The 25980-nt window shown below is 44.5% G+C and overlaps 1 protein-coding gene across 1 annotated transcript in view; it reads left to right on the forward strand.

Moving 5' to 3' along the window:
• IPO9 (importin 9) overlaps positions 1-24832 on the forward strand; it is a 62685-nt gene extending 37853 nt beyond the window's left edge. The window contains exons 20-24 of the mRNA XM_066609343.1: positions 8326-8459; positions 11795-11920; positions 16475-16564; positions 23034-23110; positions 23597-24832. Coding sequence (XP_066465440.1) covers positions 8326-8459; positions 11795-11920; positions 16475-16564; positions 23034-23110; positions 23597-23707 — 538 coding nt within the window. The 3' untranslated portion in view covers positions 23708-24832. The remainder of the gene's footprint in view (positions 1-8325; positions 8460-11794; positions 11921-16474; positions 16565-23033; positions 23111-23596) is intronic.
• Positions 24833-25980: the final 1148 nt, after the last annotated feature.

Below are 25980 nucleotides of genomic sequence, written 5' to 3' on the forward strand. Positions count from 1 at the left end.
AATGAAGTACCTTTGCATATATCATGAATTCTTCGCATTAAGGGAGAGTTACCACAGATACAATATCCGTATCAAATATATTAATACAGCAGGCTGGTACATTAAATTTCCATAACATTGGAATTTTAGTAGTTGATACCCGTTTTATTGGGCAGACCCAGGTACAGTCCTACTAAACATGCCTTGAAGCAAATCCTGTGTGATGTTTGCATCTGAGCCCCACCCCCACACACACCTCTTATTCAATTTCTTTGTTGTTTGGCAAGGTGGAATTAACAATGTTCCGCCACCTTGAGAACGTCGTGGGCCGCCTTTCCATCCATCTCAAAGCTATTGTCTTGCGAGCCAGAAACCAATACTTTAATGAGGAATATCCTGTCATGAAATTGCCAGTGCTCCTCGTCCAAGATTCCCAATAAGCATATGCTCGGATGTAGTGGGACCGGCACTTCCATTAGCTGGCTTAGAAATTCTGTGATCTCCCCCCAATACGCATAGATCTCTGGGCAGCTCCATATTAGATGACTACATTTTGCGCCCGGTGTCTGGCACCAATGACATTGATTGGTAGGCACCCTGTTCATTTTGTAAAGTCTAGTCGGTGTTAAATAGCAGTGGTGCAGTATATACAATTGTGTTAACTTGTTATTTGCAGCTGTTGATACCATGGTATGAGAGGACATTGCCACATGCCACACATCCTCGGTGAGGGAGGGGATGAGTTCCTTCCATCTATCTATTACCACCATTGGCGTACAGGAAATTTTAGAATGCAGTAGATGGGCATATAAGACCGATATCAGACCCCTAGGGCCCTGAGTACACAATATGCCTATCAAGGGATACTGAGAAAACGGTTCTGGAAATTGTGCCATAAGGGCATGCCAGAGCTGTAGGTATCTATAAAAACTAGTGCTTGGGACCTGGTAGAGTTGCTGTAAGTGTTAAAAGGAGGCTAGTACCTCACCAATATATAGATGTTCCAGTGGGATGATTCCGAGGTTTACCCAGTACTGTTTATCTGGTAAAGTCACAAGGTGTGGGAGCGCTCTATTATCCCAGAGAGGGGTTTCCAAGGGTGTCCCTACATACTTGGTTAGTGATTTACACGTCTGCCCCACACTAACCGCTAGTTTGTGAATGGGCAGCATTTGTTTGGAGAGTAGCTCTGGTTTTTTCAGAATGATCCAGAGGGACATTTCAGACAGGAAAGTCATAAGGTGATGCTCAGAGTTTGGGAGGGGAGAATCCGACAACCAGTGGTGAATATACCTAACTTGCCCGGCCAAGTAGTACAGCTTAAAATCTGGTAACGCCATTCCTGCTCTGTCTTTTGGCCGCTGTAGTGTTTCCATGCGAAGCTTGGCTCTAGCTTTCCCCCAGACGAAAAACACTATCACTGAATTGGTCTTATTGAAAAAGTTCTGTGGTATGATTGTGTCTGCGTGCTCTAAGCAGTATAAATACTTGGGGAGTACAATCATTTTAATAAGGCTTATTCTACCGGCCACAGATAACTGCAAGGCACTCCAGGTTTTGAGTTTATGTTGTAGTGATGTCAATAGGGAAGCAATATTCAGATTAAAGCGAAGAGCATGATTCTTAGTTATATAAATTCTGAGGTATTTAAATTGGGAAGTAACCTGTCAATTATGGAATACCTCCCCCATCTACCAACCCTCGAGCCTCAGAGGCATAAAAGCTGACTTCTGCCAATTAATGCGCAAGCCTGAAAACCTCCCAAATCAATCGATCAGGAAAATAGCCGATGGCAAGATATTCCGAAGTTCTGACATGTATAAGTCATCGGCATACAAGCCTATTCTATCCTCTCTAGAACCAATCTTTACACCCTTGTATAATACATGTTGCCAAATCATTATGGTGGTGATTTCTTTAATACTATGAATGGCCAAAATGCCTAAAAAGACACATTTTTTGTTTTTGTTTTTTTGACTGCCTTGCAAGAGCCATAACTTTTATTTCTGACAACATAAGTGAATGAGGTCTTATATTTTAAATGGTACAATTCAATGTGCCATACAATGTGTTGAAAAATTTAGGGAAATTAAATGTGGGGGGAAAGGTTAATTTTGGCTTGTCTTTACAGCATTTACAATGTGGTGAAAAGTAGTTCACTTGACTGTGCAATTTGATAGCAATGATGCCATATTTATATATCCTTTTTTGCTTAGAGTTGCCATATTTTGGGACCTATAACTTTATTTTTGCACTGATGAGAGATGGGGTTGTGAGTGGGCTAGTTGTTTTTTTTGGGACTGTAGGACAAGCTTCTGTTTTTCTTTTAAAGAAACTGGACAGCCTTTGCGTGTGTGGTGTTTATACAGCATTCACTGCATGGGATAAGCAAAATGTTAATAGTTTGAACTTGTGTAGAGTGGGCAATACCCACAAATTTTTTTTAATTTGGTGTTTTTTTTTTAAAATGCACCTAATTGAGTGCAATACATTGCAATTCTAGCCTGCACTAGGTACTAAGGTACCACGGCAACCCTTTAACACTCCATGATCCATGTGGGGGGGATGGTGGCATCGGCAGGGTTTCTCGGCCCCGCCACTCACCGTTGCCTCAGGCATTATTGACAACAACCTCTAAGTGATAAATAAATCTTATTTGTATAGCGCCAAGTTATTCCGCAGCGCTTTCAAGTAAGTTATTTACTGCCAAGCGGAGGATTGAACCTTGCGGGGATTGAACTCGCAACCTTCGGGTCGTGAGCGAGAGTTTAGGACTACATGTAACAGCTGCTGTGACCCAGCTGGAAACCCTCGCTGACGAGCAGTTGTACAGGCAGCCTGAAGAAGCCAATCATGAGAATGCTGGCGTAGAGCAGAATAGCATTCTAGATTTGCAATAAATTTCACATTTGTAATGTAAATGATGAGTTTTGCAGGGGAAAGTGTGTACCATAACCCATCCAATATTTTGCAAGAACTGGCCAAAATAGATGCCAAAGAAGCCAGGGCAATATCTGAAAACCTAGTTTGTTTGTTTTTTTTTTCAAGCCTCCGCCAACAAAGTCATTTTCCCAGGACGTCTCCACGACAGCACCACCTGGGATCGCCTCCTCCTGATAGGACAGGAACACACTGAGAGGTTAAAATCCCCCCCCCCCCCCCCTCCTCCCCTCCTCAATGTTTTCCTGTCCTGGAGGCAGGATCACCGAGAGGGGCTGGTGGAGACGCCAGCCCGAAGAACGTACCGGCAGATCGGAGGGCAGTGGTCCAGCCTGTCCTCCCTTCTTGCAGAGCGGCTCCCGGGACGCCACATGGGGTGGTTCCCCTGGGCCAGGTTCCTCCCGCGGCGGCCCATGGGGGGTTCAATGCGGGGCTCCAGCTCTCCTCTGCGCCGGCTTAGGAACGTGCACGGCGCTTCCAGCTTCCCCTTAACGAGCAGTGGGGGAGCGGGGCGCCGCATCATGTGACGAGCGCGATGACGTCACCGCGCAGGGCACGGCCGGCGCTCGGAGGGGGCGGGGCTAAAAATTAAAGGCGCCAAAATTAAAAAAAAAAAAAGGGGGAGGATTTAAAAAGGAACCTGAGAGAAGATGGCGCTGAGCGAAGAAGCCATTCAGTGAGTATTGGCTTACTGCCCCAGGAGTGTCTGCAGCACCAGTGACAAAGCAATGAGTGCTCCAGCACCAGAGGTCGCGGAATGTTCAACCGCGGCGGCAACCGTAAGTAGCCAGTGGGGCAAAAGGCATGCATATTCGTATGTGTTACTAATGAATGTTGCATCCTTACACGCAAATTTTGTTTCTGCCAGGGGGGATAAGAGATGCCCCTCCCAGAGCCAAAGCTAAAAAGTGCGCAGAATGCAACGCAAGACTACCGGCTTCGCATGTGAGACCATTATGCAAAACATGCATAGCCAAGCTGGTCAAGGAGGAATCGGGGGGGATTCCTCGAGGACGTCAGGAAGCTCGTCTGAGAGTAAGTGCGGTCAGCACTGACTACTCCTAAAACTCCACCCAAAGGGGCATCGGGGGCAAAATGCCGAAGGAAGGCGCATAGCCCAGAGGAGCACTCAGACTCTGAGGAGAGTTCGGGATCGGAACCAGAAGATTTGGTGCTCGAGGAGTCCTCAGAGGAAGAGGAATACCAAAAATACCTCTTCCATAGAGAAGACCTAACGGAACTGATCAAATCCGTTAGAGCCACACTAAAAATGGAAGAACCCAGGGAACCCTGTTCAATGCAGGACGAGGTCTTTGGGGGGGTTAGGAGAGAGGAGGAAGCATACATTCCCGGTCCACAGCAACATAGCCAAATTAATACTCAAGGAGTGGAAGAAACCCGACACGGGATCCTTCTGTTCTAAGGGGGTTAAGAGGCGCTACCCGTTTGAGGAGGGGGTATGTGCGAATTGGGAGGAAGTACCCAAGGTGGACGTCCCAGTGGCTAAGGTGGCTAGGAGGACAACATTGCCCTTTAAAGACGCCACACAGTTTAGAGACCCAATGGATCGGAAGGCGGAGGGCCTATTAAGAAGATCCTGGGAGGCAGCAGCCAGTACGCTCAGGCCAGGGGTGGCAGCCACGTGTGTCGCCAGAACCCTGGGAGTGTGGCTAGAGCAACTGGAGCTGCATATCTCGAGCAAAACACCGAGGGAACAAATTATAGATTTCCTCCCTATGCTAAAAATGGCCACCAACTTCCTGGCTCCTGGATGTTAGGTCACCCGAACTCATGGTCGGGTGACCTAACATCAAAGAATAAACTGTGCTCACTCCCCTTTCACGGCCAATTCCTCTTTGGTCTGGATCTGGATAAAATCCTAGAAAAAGCGTCAGACAAAAGGGATTCCCGGAAGAAAAACAGCGTAAAGGGAGGACCTTCTTCCGGGCCCCAGCACAACAGCCGGAACCATATAGAGGCAAAGGCAAGACTGGCCACTGGAGTTACCCCAAGGGAGGCAGAGGGAGGAACTTCCTCTTCAACCCACACCAGGGGGAGCCAGCCAAGCAGAAGCCCTGACGCCAGTGGGGGGGCGAGGCAGCAGAGCTTTGCGGATCGGTGGACCTCGATTTGCAGGAGCTCGTGGATCCCGGAGATCCTGCAGCAGGGATACCGAATCGAACTGGTATCCCTCCCCAGGAGAAGATACATTACCACGCGAGGTCCAGTACAACAACTGCACCCACTCCAGCAGGCGGTACAGGACCTACAACGTCTAAGAGCAGTGTCCCTCGTGCCACAGGAAGAGGAGACCTGGGGGCGTTACTCCAGTCTCTTCCTAATAAAAAAAACCCGGTGAAGGTTCACGCATGATAATAAATCTAAAACCCCTGAACGTCTTCGTCAAGTATCGAAAGTTCAGGATGGAATCCATCACATCAGCAGTAAGGTTGATCCCCAAGGGTGCCTACATGGCATCGATCGACCTGAAAGACGCCTATTTTCATGTACCTATCCACAGGGACTCAAGGAAGTACCTAAGGTTCGCGCTGGAGATGGGCAAGAAGACAAGATATCTCCAATTCAGATGCCTGCCCTTTGGAATCTCCTCAGCACCCCGCATCTTCACAAAAATCATGGCGGAGGTTGCAGCATACCTAAGGCAGAGGTCGATTCTGATAGTCCCCTACCTGGACGACATACTAATTATAGCAGAGTCCAGAGAACGCCTAGCAGAAAACTTGGCAACAGTGCTCAACCTATTACAGTTCCTAGGTTGGATAATAAATTGGGAGAAGTCCAGCCTAAACCCCAGCACGGAGAAGGTGTTTTTAAGCATAACACCCGACTCAGAGGCCCAATGCTCCTTCCTCCCCGAGTCAAAGGTGCAGAAAATCCGACACATGGTGGAATCCTTCAGGCGGAGACGGTCATGCACAATCCGGGAGGCTATGTCCCTCCTGGGAAGTCTAACGTCATGCATCCCGGGGGTAGCATGGGCACAGGCACATACCAGACCTCTGCAAGCAGCAGTCCTCTCAGCATGGGACGGCAGGCAATCCTCGCTAGAAAGCAAAATGCAAATCAGGAACTCGGTAAAAATATCCTTGCGATGGTGGACGTCCCTGAGAAACCTAGGAAAAGGAGTCCACTGGATACTGAACCCGGCGGTGCAGGTCACGACAGACGCAAGCTCCTGGGGGTGGGGGGCGCACGTTGGAGACCAGCTCCTACGGGGCTCATGGCCACTGGAGACGAAGCTCCAATCCTCGAACTACAGGGAGCTACAAGCGATCTGGAAGGCCCTACAGCACCTGGGGGACACGGTAAAAAACCAACACATACGAGTACTATCGGACAATACCACGGCAGTGGCCCATATCCGACACCAGGGGGGGCACGAGGTCGCCAGCTTTACAAAGTATCACACAAAGAATATTTCGCTGGGCGGAGGGCCGCATCATCTCACTGTCGGCAGTACACTTGAAGGGATCTCTGAATCAAAGAGCAGACTTCCTCAGCCGGGGGCGTTTAGATCCAGGGGAATGGTCTTTATCCCAGGAGGCATTCCGGATCGTGACGGACAAATGGGGTCTCCCACAACTGGACCTATTCGCGTCAAAACAAAACGCAAGGTGAAGAACTTCTCCCTCAGGCGGGAGGACCGACCGACAGCGGTGGACGCCCTGAGCCAGGACTGGGGAGGAGAACTGGTGTACGCATTCCCCCCGATCCCACTAATCCCAAGGGTACTGCAGCACTTCAGGTCACAACCGTGCACCCTGATCCTGGTGGCTCCTTTTTGGCCAAGAAGGAGCTGGTTCAGCCTCCTAAGGAACCTGAGCATCCAGGAGCCAGTCACCCTTCCGGCTCAAGAGCATCTCCTAACGCAGGGACCCCTGAACTACCCCGACATAAGCAGACTCCATTTAACAGCTTGGTTACTGAAGAATCCATACTAAGGGGCAGGGGATTCTCGGACAGGGTAGTCAGAACACTAATGGCAAGCAGGAAAGATACTACCAACCGCATATACCAGAAAATCTGGAAGAGGTTTACCTCTTGGAAACAGGAGAGGCTCCTTGAGCAACAGGGCGGACGTTCCTTTGATCCTGGACTTTCTACAGGACGGCCTGGATATGGGCCTCTCCCCAAGCACCCTAAGAGTCCAAACGGCAGCCCTTAGCGCCCTATTTGACACTAAGTTAGCCGGGGACAGATGGATCAGTAGATTCCTAACAGCGGCAGGCTACGACCCAGGTCCACCAACATATGCCCAGACTGGAATCTTAATTTAGTCTTGAGGGCCATGACAGGGGAACCCTTCGAACCAATTGAGGGGCTCTCAATAAAAATGCTCACAGTGAAAACTATCTTCCTAGTGGCAATTTCCTCAGCCAGACGGGTCAGCGAGCTACAAGCCCTATCCATACGCCACCTGCTCCTCAAGATTACAGACACCAAATTAGTCTTTAAAGCAGACCCGACCTTCTTAACTAAAGTAGTATCCCTATTCCATAGGGCCCAGAACATCGTAATCCCCTCGTTCTATAATCACCCAAAAGACGAGAGCGAGCGAGCCCTAAATTGCTTAGACGTCAGAAGAGCGGTCCTGACGTACATCGAGGCTACAAGCCCATGGGGGCAGGACGACAACCTGTTTGTCCAATTCTCAGGCCCTAACAAGGGAAAGAAAGCAGCTAAAAGCTCTCTAGCCAGGTGGATCCGCCTGGCCATTAGTGAGTCATATAAGGCTTTGGGGAAGGAGGCCCCCTCGGCTCTTAAAGCCCATTCCACGAGGGCAATAGCGACCTCATGGGCCGAGCATGGCTCGGCATCAGTAGAGCAGATAGGCAAAGCAGCAGTATGGAAAAAGCCCCATACTTTCGTCAAACATTACAGGGTAAAGGTGCAGCTTGATGAGGACATGTCCTTCGGTCGTAAGGTCCTCTCAGCGGCAATCCCACCCTAGAATAAATTTAGTTGATACGTCTCAGGTGGTGCTGTCGTTGAGACGTCCTGGGAAAAGTAGGATTATACCTACCCGATAATCGGGTTTCCAGGAGTCTCCACGACAGCACCCGTACATTCCCTCCCTAAAAATGTGTATATATGTATATAAAAAAAAAAAAGAGAGAAAAAGTACCAGATAGGTAAAAAGTTTGTTAGTTCCTACCCCGGCAGTTTCGTTATAATACACTGAGGAGGGGAGGACGTGGGGGGGGGGGGGGGGGGGGCGGATTTTAACCTCTCGGTGTGTTCCTGTCCTATCAGGAGGAGGCGATCTCAGGTGGTGCTGTCGTGGAGACTCCTGGAAACCCGATTATCGGGTAGGTATAATCCTACTTTTTTTTAGGTGCTTTCTTTTGTCATACTGAGTAACTATGTGCTCCCCTTGCCCCTCAGCTCAGTGGCTCTTTGCAAGATTCTTCAGTATGGAATTACCATGGATGACAAAAGGCTTCAAGATATCAAAGTGAAAGGAGATGAAATATTTGACATGCAAGAAGGTATCCGCACAAGATCCAAGACCTCCAGAAGTAAGTTCATATTCTATCTTTAAATTTCCCCTTGCAATGACCCTTTTCATTTGCCATATTGATTCTTGTAGACTCTCTGTTCAAAGCCCATCTACACAGTACGGACACTGGGATTAGCCCCATTGAATGGTGCTTAATCTGCAACATGATTCAAAACACATCACTACATGTACTTCAGTGAGAATTAATAAAGGCAAAATGAGCAGTATATAAATATAAATGCAAAAGGAAAAAATAGGTTTGTGCTGTCAGCCAGTTGATAGAAAAGATAAAAATTGAGAATCCACAGTTGATACCCTTTAACCTCTTCCTGGTCTATGCTGCTATGATCGTCAAGATAAAAGATGACTCTGGCCATTAACCTGTTAGATGCTGCAATGAATGCAGATCGCTGTTAAGTAATCGGCTCTTTGCGATTGGGTTGCTGTGGTTGCCTATGTAAAAGAATAGAGATACTTGGCCATACAGAAGTATTTCATTTGATTAGTGGCCTTTTTATATTTACATGGTTTGCTCGTTTCAACGATAAATCAGAGTTTGCTCGTGCCGCCTGTTTATACAGGCAAATTGTAAGCTTACTAAATTCACTTCACGTTTGCTGTATAAGGGCTTCTACCTACTACCGTGTTTTTTTAACTCTTGAAAAAAAAGTAGCAATCTCACAATGTTACTTTCTAATGTTAAAATCGCATCAAAATTGCAGAAGCACAAACGTACGGTTTTAACATTAGGAAGTCCCATTGAAAATAATGCAGCGATATCACAGCGGTAAAAAAAAACGCTAGTGGCTAGAAGCCCTAAGTGAATGAATGAAAACAAATAAACAATCGGTATTAAAACCGAATGAGCCAACAATGGTTTTCATGCTTGCATGAAATGTACAATAAGAGGACAAATAATTATTTATCGTTCGAACATTGACTGTTTACACTTAACAATTTATCGTTCACATTCAAAAGATCTAGCAATATTTTGAATAGTCGTTCGGTCTAAACGCACCTCAATGTGAGCAAGTCCCTTACAGGGACATAGAATAAAAGTTAAATGCAGTAATTCAGTCACTTGCACTTTTTCTCTTCAGCTATTGCTGTTTGTTTTACGATCGTTCTAATATGACTTTGTTTACCAGAAACTGTGCTTTCTAGTGGCTTGCATTTTCTGGAAGCTTTAGTTTCTAAGACTTTCTACACTTTGTGAGAAATTTTGATTTGTTTCTGAACCAAGAAGTTCTTCTCTACCTGAAAAGTATAGTCCATCGGTCCCTTTCTGACAATATACCTATTGTCAGAAAGAATTTTCATGTTTAGCATCCACATGCGATAGGTAATGGTCTCATCACATGACATGCAGCTGTCTTAGTGGCGTCAAGGGCATGCGCAGAGGAAAGCGTAGCGTGCAGTAGCTATGTTGGAGAAGGGAAAGTTCAGAAAATAAGCTGCAACTTAATATTGCTGATAAATATGGGCACACAAGGTCTGTGGCTATTCTCGCCATGCTTATCAATAAATATAGAGAGAAATGGTATAAGGAACTTCCTCATGTATTTTTACTATATATTAAAAATTGCAAAAATTAGGAAACAAACAATTACGATACAGGAAGAAAAACAACAAATTCTGAAAATAAGAGCAAGAGAGCTCTGCAGGCAAGCGCCACCCACAACTCAGTGACACTGCCTCGCTCCCTGCCACGCCAGAGAGGAGTGATCCTGCATAGAAAGTTGCATGTACATATTGGATGTCCACAGACATACACAGAGAGTAAGGTTATTTTAACACTGGATGACGATCACTCCTGTGCTTTCATAAAGGAGTGATGATCGCTCACAGAATGGAGGTGAGCGTGCCGGAGATGTCTTACGGCTGCCTGCCTCCATTTAGAGTAAACAGGCAGCCATTCATACATGAACAACTGCCTGTTTATATTGGCTGTCAGTCGCTTTTTTTTTTTGTTTGTTTAGTTTAGCTGAAAACTTGCTTACTTAACTAGTTTGGGTCTTGTGTTTACACAGGATGACTGCGCCGGGGAGGCATAGTGAAGCTCTGCATGTGATTATGCTGCAATGGAAGTGTGTGTTTTTAGCATTTTGTTTTTTCTTTTGCAAAATCGTATTTGGTAGGCGTTGCCCCTAGGTTAAAAAGGTTGTGAAACACTGGTTTAAATAAATAGAACTGATGGAAAACTACATTATAAGCTAAAATGACAAGTATTCAAAGGGTCCATCTATGCTAGTAATCTTAGGCCCAGTTTTTTCCTGATTTTTTTTAAAATTTATGTTGCTGGTACTCTCGACAATGAGTTGAATTAATTCAGTCTAAAAAAAAGTGGAACAGACATGCAGTATAAGGGCATAGTATTAATAAATGTCAGTGTATTATAAACCTTTCACATGACTATACTAATGACCACTTGACCGTGAGTATGTTTGTATGTGGGTGCTTCACATGCTCCGCCCCTGGTGATCGGGGATCACATAACCAGGGGCTGATCACTGTATCCAGGAGTCTGCTGAGCTGGTGATGTCTGGAAATCAGCATGGATGTACCACAGCTGTGTGTGATTGTAGTAGAGCTGTGTGTGTGATGTGTGGGTATAATAATGGATGTACCATGTAGCAGACCTGTGTGGCTCATTGTGCCACCAGAAACACTGGTACTATAATTTCCTAATAATTACTAGTAAAAATATACAAATTGCCCATAACCTACTTTCCTTTTGAAAAAGCACCGCACAACACGTGTGGGGGAAGTAGGTTATGAGCGGATGGTATATTATTTTTCTGTGCTATGAGGGAGATCTGTGAGATATGCATGAGTTACCGTATTTTCCGTCATATAAGACTACCTTTTAACCCTGAAAAATCTGCTTTGCAGTTGGGAGTCGTCTTATACGCCGGGTATGCAGTGTCTTCCCCCCCCCCCCCCCCCCCTTCCCAAAAAAATGCTCGCCTCCCGCGACGCTGCTGCAGGCTGTCGCTCCCTCGTGCACGCCTTCAGAGCATTGCTTTCTGCAAGCGGGGCTTGAATGCCCCGCCTCCAGAAGGCTAATGCTCTGATTAGCTAACTTAGTCTGGCATTAGCCAATCACAGCCATTCATGACGTCCTTGTTTTAAAAGTGTTGCACAGTGCATGTATTGGTGGATATATTTGGAAATTTACACTGAGTGGATGGTTCCTCTAGTATACTGCCCTTAAATAGAGCAGCGTATTATGGCTACAGATTCGTTTAAATGATTATCTAATTGCCCATTATGACCAGCATAAGATATCAGTTAGTAAAAATTGCATTATGACATTTTTATTTTTTTAGACTTGTTTTACTGTTTTTCTTTAAGATCCTCAACGTTTTACAACCATACCTTTACTGGTTAAGATTTACAAACTAATAATTAATGAATTGTCAAGTGTAATTGAAGCTAATGCAACCAGAAATGCGGAAGAGGAATGGGCCCAAAGTAATGGTAAGTGGAAGCATTTTGCCAATCATATTCAAAGATCAGCCAAAATTGTACTAATGTCAATTTGAGCTGTAGATGGCTCAAACAACCATAGTCTTAAAAGCGTAACTGTGTGGTAGGACAGAGGATCTATGCAGAATGAAATTATTTTCACTTAGATTGGTGCTTTCTTGAAAAACTGGGAGCTACAATATAATTTCACTAAAATGATATGGTCCTTTCCTTTGTAATCCTATTTATTGATGGGAGATAGAACTGTAGCCTGAAAGGTTCAATTCTAGAATGTTGGGGCTTGCAGTCTATTGCATACATACTCTGAAACTACACAAACCATTATAAGCTGATGCTGACTGGTTTGACATTCAATGTATAGAGCTGTTCCTTCAATACAGGGCACATTCACATGTATGGGCTGCTATGCCTGGGAACATATTGAAGGTTAGCTAGACGGCCCCTTTGATTTGAGGACTTGGACATTGATCGCTTGTCTTTCAGATAGGCCATTTATACTTATTACTGGAAAACCCCTGGAGATAGGCCACCTTGATTTGATGTGAAAAATCTTATAGGAGTTGGCATGATTTTCTCTAAATAGAGAACTTCTTTAACTACTTCCAACGTATGCTACTCTGACCTTTTAAAATAACGTAAAGTAACAAAAACCATGTTGTGCCTCAATTGGACTAATGAAAGCCTATGGTTCCAATTTTTGCAATTGTTTTAATCTCAAAAAGAACAGGCTGTGTGCACACTAAAATGCAGTGTGAACCCAGCCTTAATCGCCAATATACCTTTTTAACATTGGTCACTCAGTGGCAATTTATGCCATAGCAGTATGTTTAATAGCACTGTTAGACCCTGCACAGTTGTCCTTCTCCGTCCTAAAGCAGTATATATGCATTACTAGCTGATATACCCAGCTTCGCCCGAGTTAATTTGATACAGGTGTTAACCTGTTCGCACGAAAAATTTTCATGAAGTCATGGTTACTTCAGAGGAACTGAAGAATAAAATATATATACACAGTGTTACATTCTTCTCTGGCTGCATGTACTGATGTCCCTCTGCATAATGTGCCACCCCTCCCACTCTCCTCACTTTTTACCCTTAAAAGTAATGCCCCTTTCCCTCACCACAATCCCTAATCTACTGGCAGAACTATCCAGGTTTGGGTCTATCTCTGGATTGACAATAAATAACGCAAAATCTAAAGCCTTTGGCCTCCTTCCCACGAACGGATTTACGCCGCGTAAATTCGCGGCAAAAATCCGCTGCGTTGCCCCCTGCTATTAGGTTCTATTGAACCTAATAGCACAATGCTCACGATGCGTAATTCCACGGCAGAATTTCGCACCGTGAAATCTCCCGTCCTCACCCGCGGCATGCTCTATTTGCCGCGGGTGTACGCGCTGACGGCTTCCATTGCAGTTAATGGAAGCCGTCCGTTCACGCTATCTCCCGCTGTAACACAGCGGAAGATAGCGTGAAAAAACGCTTCCCCGCCTACCGCCGCGCGTCATGTGACGCGGTGGGCGTGTCACATGATGCGACGGCGGTGGGCGGGGAAGCGTCTTCACGCTATCTTCCGCTGGTAAGTATGGGGTCGCTGGGGGGCGCCGTGACGGGCTTCACTGCGGAATATTCTGCAGCGGAGCCCGTCACGCTCGTGTGAAGCCGGCCTTAATCTCGCCCTACCCCCAAATCTGGTCCCTCAGATTCAATCTAATTTTCCCTTTCAATGGCTTTCAGGGTGACTAGACTACCTGGGCATAAGATTAAAGGGGTTGTCCCGCGCCGAAACGGGGTTTGTTTTTTTTTCAATAGCCCCCCCGTTCGGTGCGAGACAAACCCGATGCAGGGATTAAAAAAAAAAACGGGTAGTACTTACCCGAATCCCCGCGCTCCGGTGACTTCTTACTTACCTTGTGAAGATGGCCGCCGGGATCTTCACCCTCGGTGGACCGCAGGTCTTCTGTGCGGTCCATTGCCGATTCCAGCCTCCTGATTGGCTGGAATCGGCACACGTGACGGGGCGGAGCTACGAGGAGCCGCTCTCTGGCACGAGCGGCCCCATTCAGAAGGGAGAAGACCGGACTGCGCAAGCGCGTCTAATCGGGCGATTAGACGCTGAAGATTAGACGGCACCATGGAGACGGGGACACTAGCAACGGAACAGGTAAGTGAATAACTTCTGTATGGCTCATAATTAATGCACAATGTACATTACAAACTGCATTAATATGGCCATACAGAAGTGTATAACCCCACTTTGTTTCGCGGGACAACCCCTTTAACTAATTCTTATACATCTCCATACACCCAAAATTATATTCCTCTCCTCCGTAAGCTCAGGCTGCTCCTAGAAAGTTGGAGCCGCTACCATATCTCGTGGATAGGAAGAGTAAATTCATTGAAGATGACATTCCTTCCTGAACTCTTCCAGTTCATGTACCAGGGCACATTTTAAAAACATTCCAACAAATGTCCCTTTGCTTTACTTGGGAGGACTCTATTCCTAGAGTTGCGTGCTCTATCTTATATAGGCACAGACTGAAAGGAGGATTGGGTGTACCAAACATATCAAAAATAGCAGCACAGATAGCCCAGTTAGCTCTTCTCCACACAACTAGTAATGCCCCACTCTAGCTGTCCTTAGAGGCAACTGAAGTCTACCCACTTACTTAGAGATTCAATTCTATGGACCCCACAAATTCACAGACCCAATATCACCAACCGTATTACAAAACACTCCCTTAAGGTCTGGGCATTCATTAAATACTTTTGAATCCTATTGCCTTGGGTACCCACAGGCTAAGGGCCTTATCTCACAGATATACTCTGGACTTGTCCATTCATCATATTGTGCACAATTAACATATGTATCATGCTAGGAAAAAGATATGGGTAGTGCCCTCTCAGATGGACACTGGTCCTAGATCTGGAAATCCACCAATAGAAGTGCCCATAACATACTAATGCTGGAAACCTCATTTAAAGTGTTATTACGTTGGTACTTGGTTCCCACCCGTATAGCTCATGCAGTGCCAGGCTACTCTCCAAACTGCTTTTGTGGTTGTTCATCCCCAGGTGACACAATCCACATTTGGTGGTCCTGCCCCAGAATTAAGAGACTTCGGATCAGAGTCTACTCATTAATATACACAGTAACCTACTAAAATATACATAAGGATTCCTGGGATGCTTTACTGAATAAGCGTATTGAGAACATCCCCTCAGCCTCCAGGAAACTGATATCCTTTTTTTTCCTAGCTTCAAAACAAATCCTGGCCCAATCGTGGAGACGGGCTTCACTAGATTTTTCGGCAGTGAAACGTAGAATGGTTTGGTATTTAATTAATAAAAAATTAACATCAATAGTTGAAGATGGGCATGAAGGGTTCCTAAAAATTTGGACTCCATGGATAAACTACACCCTCCCTTCCTAAAATAGTGGCCCCCAAACGCTATATAAATTACTATTTACGAACACAATCACATAGCCCTGTACTCCTTCTTCGGACACTGACCCCACGAGATAGGAAGCCCTCACTCAGCCCTATCAGCAGAAATAAAGATATGATTCTTAGAAAACGGCGACTATTCATTTTTTTTTTCCCTGTCAAGGCAAAACCCTATATTTGGCTATTGCCAAAATCGTACTGACCAGAATAAAGTCTAATACCCTGCTTTACTTCACCATGCATGCTGTCAGCACCGCAAATACACAGTCGGAACTGAAGCGGCGGAAGTCTCTGCGTCGACCTCTGTGTAGTGGCCGGCGCTTGCAACTGCAGGCACGGCTCGCGTTGATTGCAATGAGAGCCCTGCCTGCAGTTACAAGGGCTGGACACTACACTGAGGTCAACGCAGAGGCTTCAGCCGTTGCAGTTCCGACTTCAATGTATTTGCACTGCTGACAGCATGCATAGTGAAGTGAAGCAGGGCATTAGACGTTATTCTGTTGGTCAGTATGATTTTTGACCCCGGCCGATCAACTTTTGATGACCTATCCTGATGATAGGTCATCAGTAGCATTCTCACTGGAAGACACCTTTAAGTTGCATATTACTGAGCATCTTTCTGGCTCTCAAACGCTTGTTATCAGATGTCACGGGACACTCTGGAAATACACAACTTGATCTATGCTCCCTGAGAGTTACTGGGATAAGGAAAGGTTACACATCCTATTAGGAGAGGAGAAGGGTTTAAAAAAAACTTTTCTCCCGAGAAGCATACTGGATGCAGCTACAAGCAAGACTCCTTGGTAGTCTAAATCTTTGTTTGGATTTATTGTTTATTGAATTTTATTTACTGGGTTGTATTGCTGGGTGATTGTCACACAATACGTCATATCCTGTTGCCTGCACTGTTTTACTTGACTTTATTTTTAATTCCCTATTACTAAGGCTTCCTATCCAGAATGCATAGGTGCTATTACTATGTAGCACTTCTATCTCTTTTTATGGATGTTTAATAAAGTTTTTTCACTTTTTTAATTGCGCTAAAACTTTTTAAATGTATTTTGTATATAATATATTTGTACTTTTTTTGTTTCAGATGATGCCAATGATATGTGGGAAGATGAGGATGAAGATGAAGGTTTGGCTGGACAGCTTCTATCAGACATCATTTCTAGCAATAAATTTGGTAAAAAAAAAAATTCTTTCTGATTGTGTATTTAAAAAGATATTACTGTTAATGGTATATTACACCACATGCCATAAATGTGATCAGCTTAGTTTGTAAACCCTTGTACCAAACTTTATATTTTAGAACTACAGATTTTAAATTCCGGGTTGCTATTATAACAAAACCGTGGCCGTTATTTATTCTATTTCTTTTGTTCTTATACTTTTGAAAAATCATACCTTTTTATTTATCAATCAATGTAGATGTCTAAGGGTTTTTTTTGTTTTTTGCTGGGCGAGCTGTATTTTTAAATGGTACTATTTAATGTACCATGTAATGTAGTAAAGAACTTACAATTTTAAGCTGAGTAAAATAGGTTGATTATACCTACCCGATCGGGTTTTCGGGAGTTTCCACGACAGCACCACCTGAGATGGCCGCCTCCTGGTTGGACAGAAACACGCTGAAAGGTTAAAAGCTCCCCCCTCTCCCACCTTCCTCAGTGGTTTCTAATGAATTGCTGGGGTAGGAGCTTAACGTATGAATCTTTACCTAACTGGTATTTTGTTTCTTCTTAGTTAAAAATTACATTTCATAAATTATCGGGTAGGTATAATCAACCTTTTCCCAGTCGTCTCCAGCACCACTTGGGACGTACCAACTAAAATTCTTAGGGTGGGATCGCTGCTAAGAGGACCTTACGGCCAAAGGCCATGTCCTCATCCAGCTGCACTTTTACCCTGTAATGTTTGACGAAAGTGTGCAGCTTCTTCCAAACTGCAGCCTTGCGACAGTAGGTCCACCTGGGTGGGCAGGGAAGATGACTGGGTCCTGGATGCTTAAATTCCTTAGAAGCCCGAACCAGCTCCTCCTCGGCCAAAAGGGGAGCCACTAGGATCAGTGTGCATCTCTGGGATCTGAAATATTGTGGCACCCTTGGGATTAGCAGTATTGGAGGAAAGGTGTAAACGAGATTCCTGCCCCAGTTCTGATTTAGTTTTGATCTACAGCTGTTGGCTGGTCCCATGGTCTGAGGGAGAAAAAGTTCTTCACTTTGGCGTTTTCTTTTGTTGCTAACAGATCTAACTGTGGGGATCCCCACCTGTCTGTCAGGAACTTGAAAGCCTCCTGAGAGAGGGACCACTCTCCTGGGTCTATACTTCTTCTGCTGAGGAAGTCCGCCCTCTGATTCAGTGATCCATTCAAATGTGTTGCAGAGACTGACAGGACCCGGCCCTCTGCCCAGCAGAAGATCCTTTGTGAGATGTCCTGTAGGGCTGAAGACCTTGTTCCCCCTTGGTGCCGAATGTGGGCTACCGCCGTGGTGTTGTCTGACAGAATCTTTAGGTGGTGATTGGGTACTGAGTCCCCTAGCTTTCTTTCTTCATGCTGGTGTCTCCACCAGCACCTCTCAGTGATCCTACCTCCTGGCAGGACAGGAAGAACACTGAGGAAGGTGGGAGAGGGGGGGAGCTTTTAACCTCTTGGTGTGTTCCTGTCCAACCAGGAGGAGGCTGTCTCAGGTGGTGCGGACGTGGAGTCGACTGGGGAAAGCAAATTCCACCATCTTAGTGGAGGGGGGGGGGGGGGCTTTTTTAAGGTGTAGATAGTGCAACAAAAATACCTTTTTTTTTTTTTTTTGCTGTAGTGCTTTAAAAAATTTTTTTTTTTGTTCCTTTTTAAAAAAAAAAAAGTTTATTCAGCCAAAATAGACAAATATACAGAAACGGCAGGCAGACATAAAGAATGCACACCTTGCTGATACATCACAGTACATGAGAACTGAAAAAAAAAGACAAAAGTGAAAACACTGAGTGTCTCGCATATTCATGTGCATTTCTCATAAAACAGTACTTGGCTGTTAATTTTCACATTTATTTATCAGCTACCCATAATGGAACAAACCCAAACCAGGGAGGGCTCCTAGCCTCTGAGCCTGAAAACACCCCCTTAAACAACAACCCTGCGCGACTCTTAAAGAAAAAAGAATTAGCCTAAACAGTAGATCTGTTCAAACGGGTATCCCTCACCATATCCATTCCCAATATCTAGACAGGCATCTCTGCTGCCATTGCAGGACAGTTCACCCAGCCCCCTCAAAATTGTCAAACTTCTCAGGACATCCCCTGGCCATATAAGTCAGTTTATACATTGGAACAGGGGCGTAACTATAGAGGATGCAGGGGATGCAGTTGCACCCGGGCCCAGGGGCCTTAGGGGGCCCATAAGGCGCCTCTCCTCCATATGAGGAGCCAAGTACTATGAATAAAGCATTATAGTTGGGGGGCCCCATTACAGGTTTTGCATTGGGGCCCGGGAGCTTCAAGTTACGCCTTTGCATTGGAAGCACAGAGTTCACCACCTGGATCCATGCGTTCCTGGTCGGCCTACCAGGGTGCTTCCAATTCAACAATTTTAAGATATCTTTAATGGTACGGCATTACATCATACTGCAGGAGCGATCAAAGCATCGCTAGTTGGTTGTCTGGGGACTAAAAAAAGAAAGTAAAAAGATCAATTAAGTTCTGCTAATTATTAAAAAAAAAGTAACGTTTAGAGATGAGCGAGCATACTCGCTAGGAACAATTACTCGATCGAACATTGTCCTTAGCGAGTATCTCCCCGCTCGGAAGAAAAAGGTTCGGCTGCCGGCGCGGGTGACAGGTGAGTTGCGGCCATGAGCGGGGGGGGGGGGGGGGGGAGAGATCTCCCCTCCGTTCCTCCCCACTCTCCCCGCCGGCAGCCGAATCTTTGCTCCCGAGCAGGCAGGTACTCGCTAAGGGCAATGCTCAATCGAGTAATTGCCCTTAGCGAGTATGCTCGCTCATCTCTAGTAACGTTTAACACACACACACCCCCCCCCCTCCTTTTGCCATATTTATAATAAAAGAATCTAAAAAAAGCAAAGATACATATTTGGTATCGCTGCGTCCGTAAAAGTCCGATCTATCAAAAGTAATATACGCTTTTTTTGGTCACCCTGTCTCCAAGAAAAAAAGCAATTAAAAGGTTGTATATATTCCAAAATGGTACTAACGCAAACTACAGGACGTCCTGCAAAAGAATGAGCCCGTGCACAACTATGCAGATGGAAAAATAAAAATGCTGTTGCACGCAGAAGATGGCGGCTGAAAATATTTAAAACAAAACTTTGAAAATAAAAGTAGTACAGTAAAAAAAAAAACTATAAATTTGGTATCGTAGTCATCGTACTGACTCGTAAATAATGTTATCAGGTCATTTTTGTTGCAGTGTGTACGTCGTAGAAACAAGATACTTGAGGTTTTTTCCCCCATTTTATTTCACTTCAAAGTTTTTCAGTACATTGTATGGTACATTGAATAGTACCAATAAAAATAACTCCTACCGTAAAAACAAGCCCTCAGACGTCTACGTCGATGGATAAAGAGTTATAATTGTTTAAAAGGGGGAAGGAAAAAACGAAAATGGAAGGGGGGGGGGGGGGGGCGCATGTCCTTAAGGGGTTAATGTACTATCTTTAAAAAAAGAGTTCTTGCCACACGTTTTGATGAAACTGTGAGGAGCCCATCTGGCAGCTACAAGGTGACTCCATTAGAGGGGACCCCAACATTCCTTCTTTTTCCTGGTTTGGGATTGGTTGTATTCCTTCTTTCCCTTTTGTCATTTTAACAGCATCCGGTCGGGCTTTTTTTATTCTTGCCTATACAGATGAAATTAAGACTGTTGGTTATTGAATATAACAGCTAATATAATAGTCGGCACTTATGAAAGATGCAAAAAGGTTCTTTCCTCCTATCTGAATGGATATTGCCTTTACAAAGTCAACTCTAATTATGTTGGAGACCTTATCAGCTTACTCTTTTTTTTTTTTTTTCCCCGCCCTTATGAATCGTAACTGCATAGGTCTGACAAGTCCTCGTACTAACAATGTATTGGAGATAACAGGTTGTTTGCCCTTCAGAGTCCAGACTGCAATACTGTTCTATTTTTTTATTTATTATTTTTTTATCTTTGTTAAAAAATTAGGAAAAGAAATTGTGTGAGTATATTCAAGTGCCATAAGGCCCCCAATGTTCAGGGGCGGATTGGATTATGCATGCGGGAGCCTGCAGCGGAATCCGACCCTGCCCGAGTCACTGCGTAACCTGTCCGGGTCCTCTATTTCCCAGTCTGCAGACGCATGCAAACACATCGGCTGGCGCACATGCGCAGTACATTTTTTTAAACTCCTGCTTTACCGCGGAATCCGTGGCCCATGCGCCATTCAATTGGGGGTGAGGATTGGAAAGCCTCCATTGACTTCAATGGAAGCCATTCATGCGGGGTCTGCACTGAAATGGAGCATGCTGCGAATTGTTTTTGGGACCAAAAGGTTTGCAAATCAAGTCTGCATGCTTGATTTTATTTGCGGACGCCCATTTTTCCCCATGGGTGGCTTGTTTTGCGGATTCCGCAAATCAAACCCTCCCGTTGACATTGGAAACCCTCCCGTGGACGTTGGACCTCATAAAAACAAGTTTTAAGAATGCTGTGAACTGAGAACTTTAATTATTTACATAGTATGTTTAGCAGTATTGCAGTTAATTTTCCTGCACTCTTTATAGACCTTTCATGGCGCTCTTTGTGTGGTGCTACACCATGTGTATATGCAGTTTGCATTCAGCCACTTTAAAGTAATATGCACCTATGTTTGTTTCATCTGGATGTGCTGCCTGATTCGCTTTGCAGTGAATACAGTACAGTGGTCTCCAGTTAGCATAGGTGATGCCTTCCCAGGCCCCCATAAAGACTGCTTCCATCAAAAACTCATCTTTGCATACTCTTCCCATCCTGTTGCTACCACCTTCCCTCTTCCCCCTACACACTAATAGTGCCTACCTTTTTGCACCATACAGTCGTCATGTACCTTTGTGCCCCATGTTACACTATAATGGGGGGGCTCCTCCATAGCCCCACGCTAGAATAGGGGCCCTGAACGTATTGTACAAACATCCCTCCCACATCACTCTGGCCATTCAGTATCTTCACTTATACTGCTGGTACGAGAGTTACACAACTCCAGACTAAATAAAGTAGCAAAACTAATTGAGCGGCAGCGTTGTTTTATAGTAGTATGGCTAGTGATAAAACATGAAAGAAGTGTCTTATTCTAATATCAATTTCTGATTGATTGCTTTTCTTTGACTTTAACCCCTTCCCGCTCCAGGACGTACCGTTACGTCCCGGGAGCCTGGTACTTCCCGCAAAAGGACGTACCGGTACGTCCTGGAGATAGCACGGGATCACATAAGATCCCGCGCTATCCCGCAGCGGGAGCCGGCTGTCAGTCACAGCCGGCGTCCCGCTCCAACAGCGGGGGGACATCGGAGATGCGCCCGCCGCTGTTAACCCCTTCCCTGCCGCGATCTAAGTAGATCGCGGCAGGGAAAGAGTTCACAGAGGGATCGCGATCCCTGTGTGTCTCCGGCCGGCTCTCGCGATGTCATCGCGAGAGCCCGGCCTGTCACCATGGCAACAGGACGCCAGACACTGGCGTACTGTATTGCCTGTGCCTATAATCGCTGTACAAGCGATAAGGCATGGCAGAGCAGTAGCTCTGCCATGCCTTATGACAGCGATCATAGGCACAGTGATGTAAGTCCCTCAGAGGGACTCAAATAGTATAAAAAAAAAGAAAAGTGTAAAAAAAAAATGTAAAAAAACCCCTTTTATGCTTTTTCTAATAGCATAAAAAAAGGGAAAAAAAACTAAAACCCCACATATTGGATATTGACGCGTCCGTAACAACCGTGTACAGAAAGTTGAACACGCTTTTTATTTTGTACGACAAAAAGCGTTAAAAAAAATGCTAAAAAACAGAGGCAAAATGCTAATTTTTAGCATTTTGCCTCACAAAAAATGCAATAAAAGTGATCAAAAAAGCCGTACATTTCCCAAAATGGTACCAATAAAAACTACAGCTCGTCTCGCAAAAAATAAGCCCTTAAAGAGCTCCGTACATAGAAAAATAAGTTACATGACTTTGAATGCAGCTATAGAGAAAAAAAAATTCCAAAAAAAGGGGGTTTTATTGCAAAAAAGTGTAAAAACCTAAAAAAAATAACAATTTTGGTATCGTTGTAACCATACCGACCCGCAGAAAAAATTTTGTGTCATTTATGCTGCATGATTAACGCTGTAAAAAAAAAAAAAAAATCTATGGCCGAATTGATGCGTTTTCTCTCCCTGTTATCATTAAAAAAAAAATACGATATTGTCTATATACCCAAAAGTGGCACCGATAAAAACTACAGATCGCCACGCAAAAAACAAGCCCTTATACGGCCGCGTCCACGGAAAAATAAAAAAGTTATGGCTTTTGAAAAATGGAGATGGAAAAATACCAAAAAATCGCTTGGTCCTCAACGCCAAAATAGGCCGTGTCATTAAGGGGTTAATATGTTACAATAGCCTTTGTAAGATTGTGCTGAATTCATGTAATGTTTTATTTACAATTACCCAACAGATGAAGATTATTATGAGGATGATGAAGAGGATGATCCTGATGTATTGAAGGACCCCCTATACCAGATTGACCTGCAAGTAAGCCTTAAACGGAAACTAACTTTTCAAGCTACTTGTACCTACTTGACAGCCAGTGTGATAACTAGCAAGACTAATTTACCTAAAATACGTTTTTGTGCTGAAAAATGCCTTTAAGTGCTGGCAACTAGGGGGTCTCCCTTCCTTTTATCTTGCTGTCCGATGTCAGATCTCAATTAATTTACAAAAACCTCTGAGGAGGGAGTGGGTGGTGGGTGGGCGAGGGAGGGGGAATGAGTCCTTGTGATCTCACACCAGTCCCAAGAGGACTGAGAATCAGATAAACAACATGTAGAGGGGTAAATGGGGAAAATACAGGATACAAGTTATATAATGGACAGAAATAGGGTTATTGCTCATGTACACACGGCAGCTTATTCTGAAATGTCCTCTGACGTGTTTGGTATGCTTTCAGTGGTTAAATAAAGAAATGATCGTCTCCAATTTTTTATTTGGCTAATATATCCTTGTCTCTGTTCTTTCTAGACATACCTGACCGAATTTTTGCAGCAGTTTGCCCAGCAACCTTGTTTCTCTGCTTTCTCTAATCACTTGAATGACAATGAACGTCGAATTCTGCAGTCTATTGGTATATGAGTGTTCAGCATTCATCAGATGAGAAATGATAGTCAAGCAATTATTGGCAGGAACCTCTTGTTGGTTGTGTAAGCTGAGAAACTGAACCCTCAATTTCGAGGAGCCGTTGTGGAACCTTGTAGAAGTGGTCTTTTTTTTCATTTTGACCCCCTTCGGACAGATTCCCACTCTATTTACTATTAACTTGAAACCGTTAATAGGATTATTTTGACAGATTGGATAGTAAGGAGGATGGCAATGAGTAGCTGTATTCTCAACTCTCATATGGACTTGACAATATATTCCTAACTGATGTCACTGGTAACCAGCAACACAGTTCACAACATTTAGCACTTTGGTTCTAGTATGTCTACTCACTTGGCTTTTGTGGTTAATACATTTTTTTTCTACAATAGGTATATTTGAAAAGTACATGGTGCCTTGTACCATAATGCATAGTATTCATAATGTAAAAAGAGTAAAAGGACATTACGCTGCTGAGTGGCAAGTCAACTTATGTGCTTTGTCACTTGCTTTCGGGCTGGAACGGATATCGATGGGGAAGGAGCTAACGGCAGTAGCTAGTTGACCTCGCAGTTTATTGCTGCTATAGAATAATGTACTGTCTGAAAGAGCATTAAGAAAATCTCATTATGGCATAAACATGCCTTTCATGTTTAAACCCAGCTGAGGATTTAGCTGGATCAAATGGTTCTCTTTGGCAAACAACTTTTTAAAAGGAATATTTGGATAAAGGGATCAGTACTTCTGAAGGTTTTTAAACCAATCTGAGACGTGAAATATCAGTTGTGCTAAATAGACTCAATTTCTGGACCTGTTTAATAGTAAATGAGAACATTTGAAGGAGTTGTCCAAGTTAAGGAATTCTCTGTCACTAGGCCCCTTATGCGTTAAAATAACTAATTAGTGATTACACTTCTTTCTGCTCGTTTCCCGCCAACGGCTGCTATCTCTGCTTACAGGCTGCTATGACGTCCCGTTTAGCATGCTGTAGCCATGAATGCTAGTGCTTATTCCTGATTGTTGAGCGCTATCACTGGCTGCTGCAGCTTGTTTGTAGACAGGCTCAGGCCGTGAAGTGATGTCACAGGGAGACTAGAGATAGCGGGGGGGGGGGGGGGGGTGGATAAGGGAGAGGCGAGTGACTACTGATTTGTTTTAATACCTGGGGGACCTGGTGACAGGCGTTTCCATAACTTAAGCAACGCCTTTAAAGAAATGAACTTTATGAAGGAGTTGCTCTTTAATCATGTGCCTCTATTATTTCATGAAGAAAACCGTGAATTTGAAGACCTTTGATGTGTTTTCTCCTAAGTCCATTAAGAAATAAAATGTATACATAATATATATCATTTAAGGTGAGACATATCTTGGTACTATTTACTGTATCATTGAAACTGAAATTGGAAACTGTGTTAGATAGGCCGTTGAATAGAACAACGTGATAAACTGCGTGTATCCTTTCATCCTCTCCATTTCACTGTAGGTTTGATTAAATAAGGCTGTTCAAACACTCTAGCACATCCTTTGCACGATGGATGCCATCAGTGTCCAACCCATTGATGAATTATGTGGTCACTTGGATTCTGTCGCGGTTTGCCTCATTTCAATGGGAAAAATAGTGCTACATTCAGTGCTGTTCCTTCTGCCAAGACTGCTGACTGAGATTGGAGTCTCTTGAAAGAGTTTGAACTGACATTTGGTTTTCTCTTATTTTTTAAAGGATAGCTTTCACCAGGGGAAAGGATTTTACAGCAGCCTTACCACTGAATGAGTTCTCAATTGCACCACTTAAAGTGAACCTTCAGGGCTGGACAAACAAAGATGACTACCTGATGCACAATGTATATTAGTATGCATTGGCAATCTAAGACACTAAATGCTGCTCTGACAGGCTAGCACTGGTTAACCAAAGCAGGTGATATGCCTTAGACCAGGGGTCCCCAACTCCAGTCCTCAGGGACCACCAACAGGTCATGTTTTCAGGATATCCTATATAAGAACCTCTGTGGCAATGTCTGAGGCACTGACAATAATTACATCACCTGTGCAATACTGAGGAAATCCTGAAAACATGACCTGTTGGTGGTCCCTGAGGACTGGAGTTGGGGAACGCTGCCTTAGACTAATGCATACTAATGCACAGTGTGTATCAGGTAATCAGAGTTGCTGGTGTGGCCAGGCCCAAAGGGGAAGCTTTAAGGTCTCTCTGACCACACTTCCGCTCTGTATAGCCCTGATATGAAAAACATTCCAAAACGAGATCCCGTAAA

The sequence above is a fragment of the Eleutherodactylus coqui genome, chromosome 1 (genome assembly GCF_035609145.1).
Source record: "Eleutherodactylus coqui strain aEleCoq1 chromosome 1, aEleCoq1.hap1, whole genome shotgun sequence".
In the NCBI taxonomy this organism is placed as follows: Eukaryota; Metazoa; Chordata; class Amphibia; order Anura; family Eleutherodactylidae; genus Eleutherodactylus; species Eleutherodactylus coqui.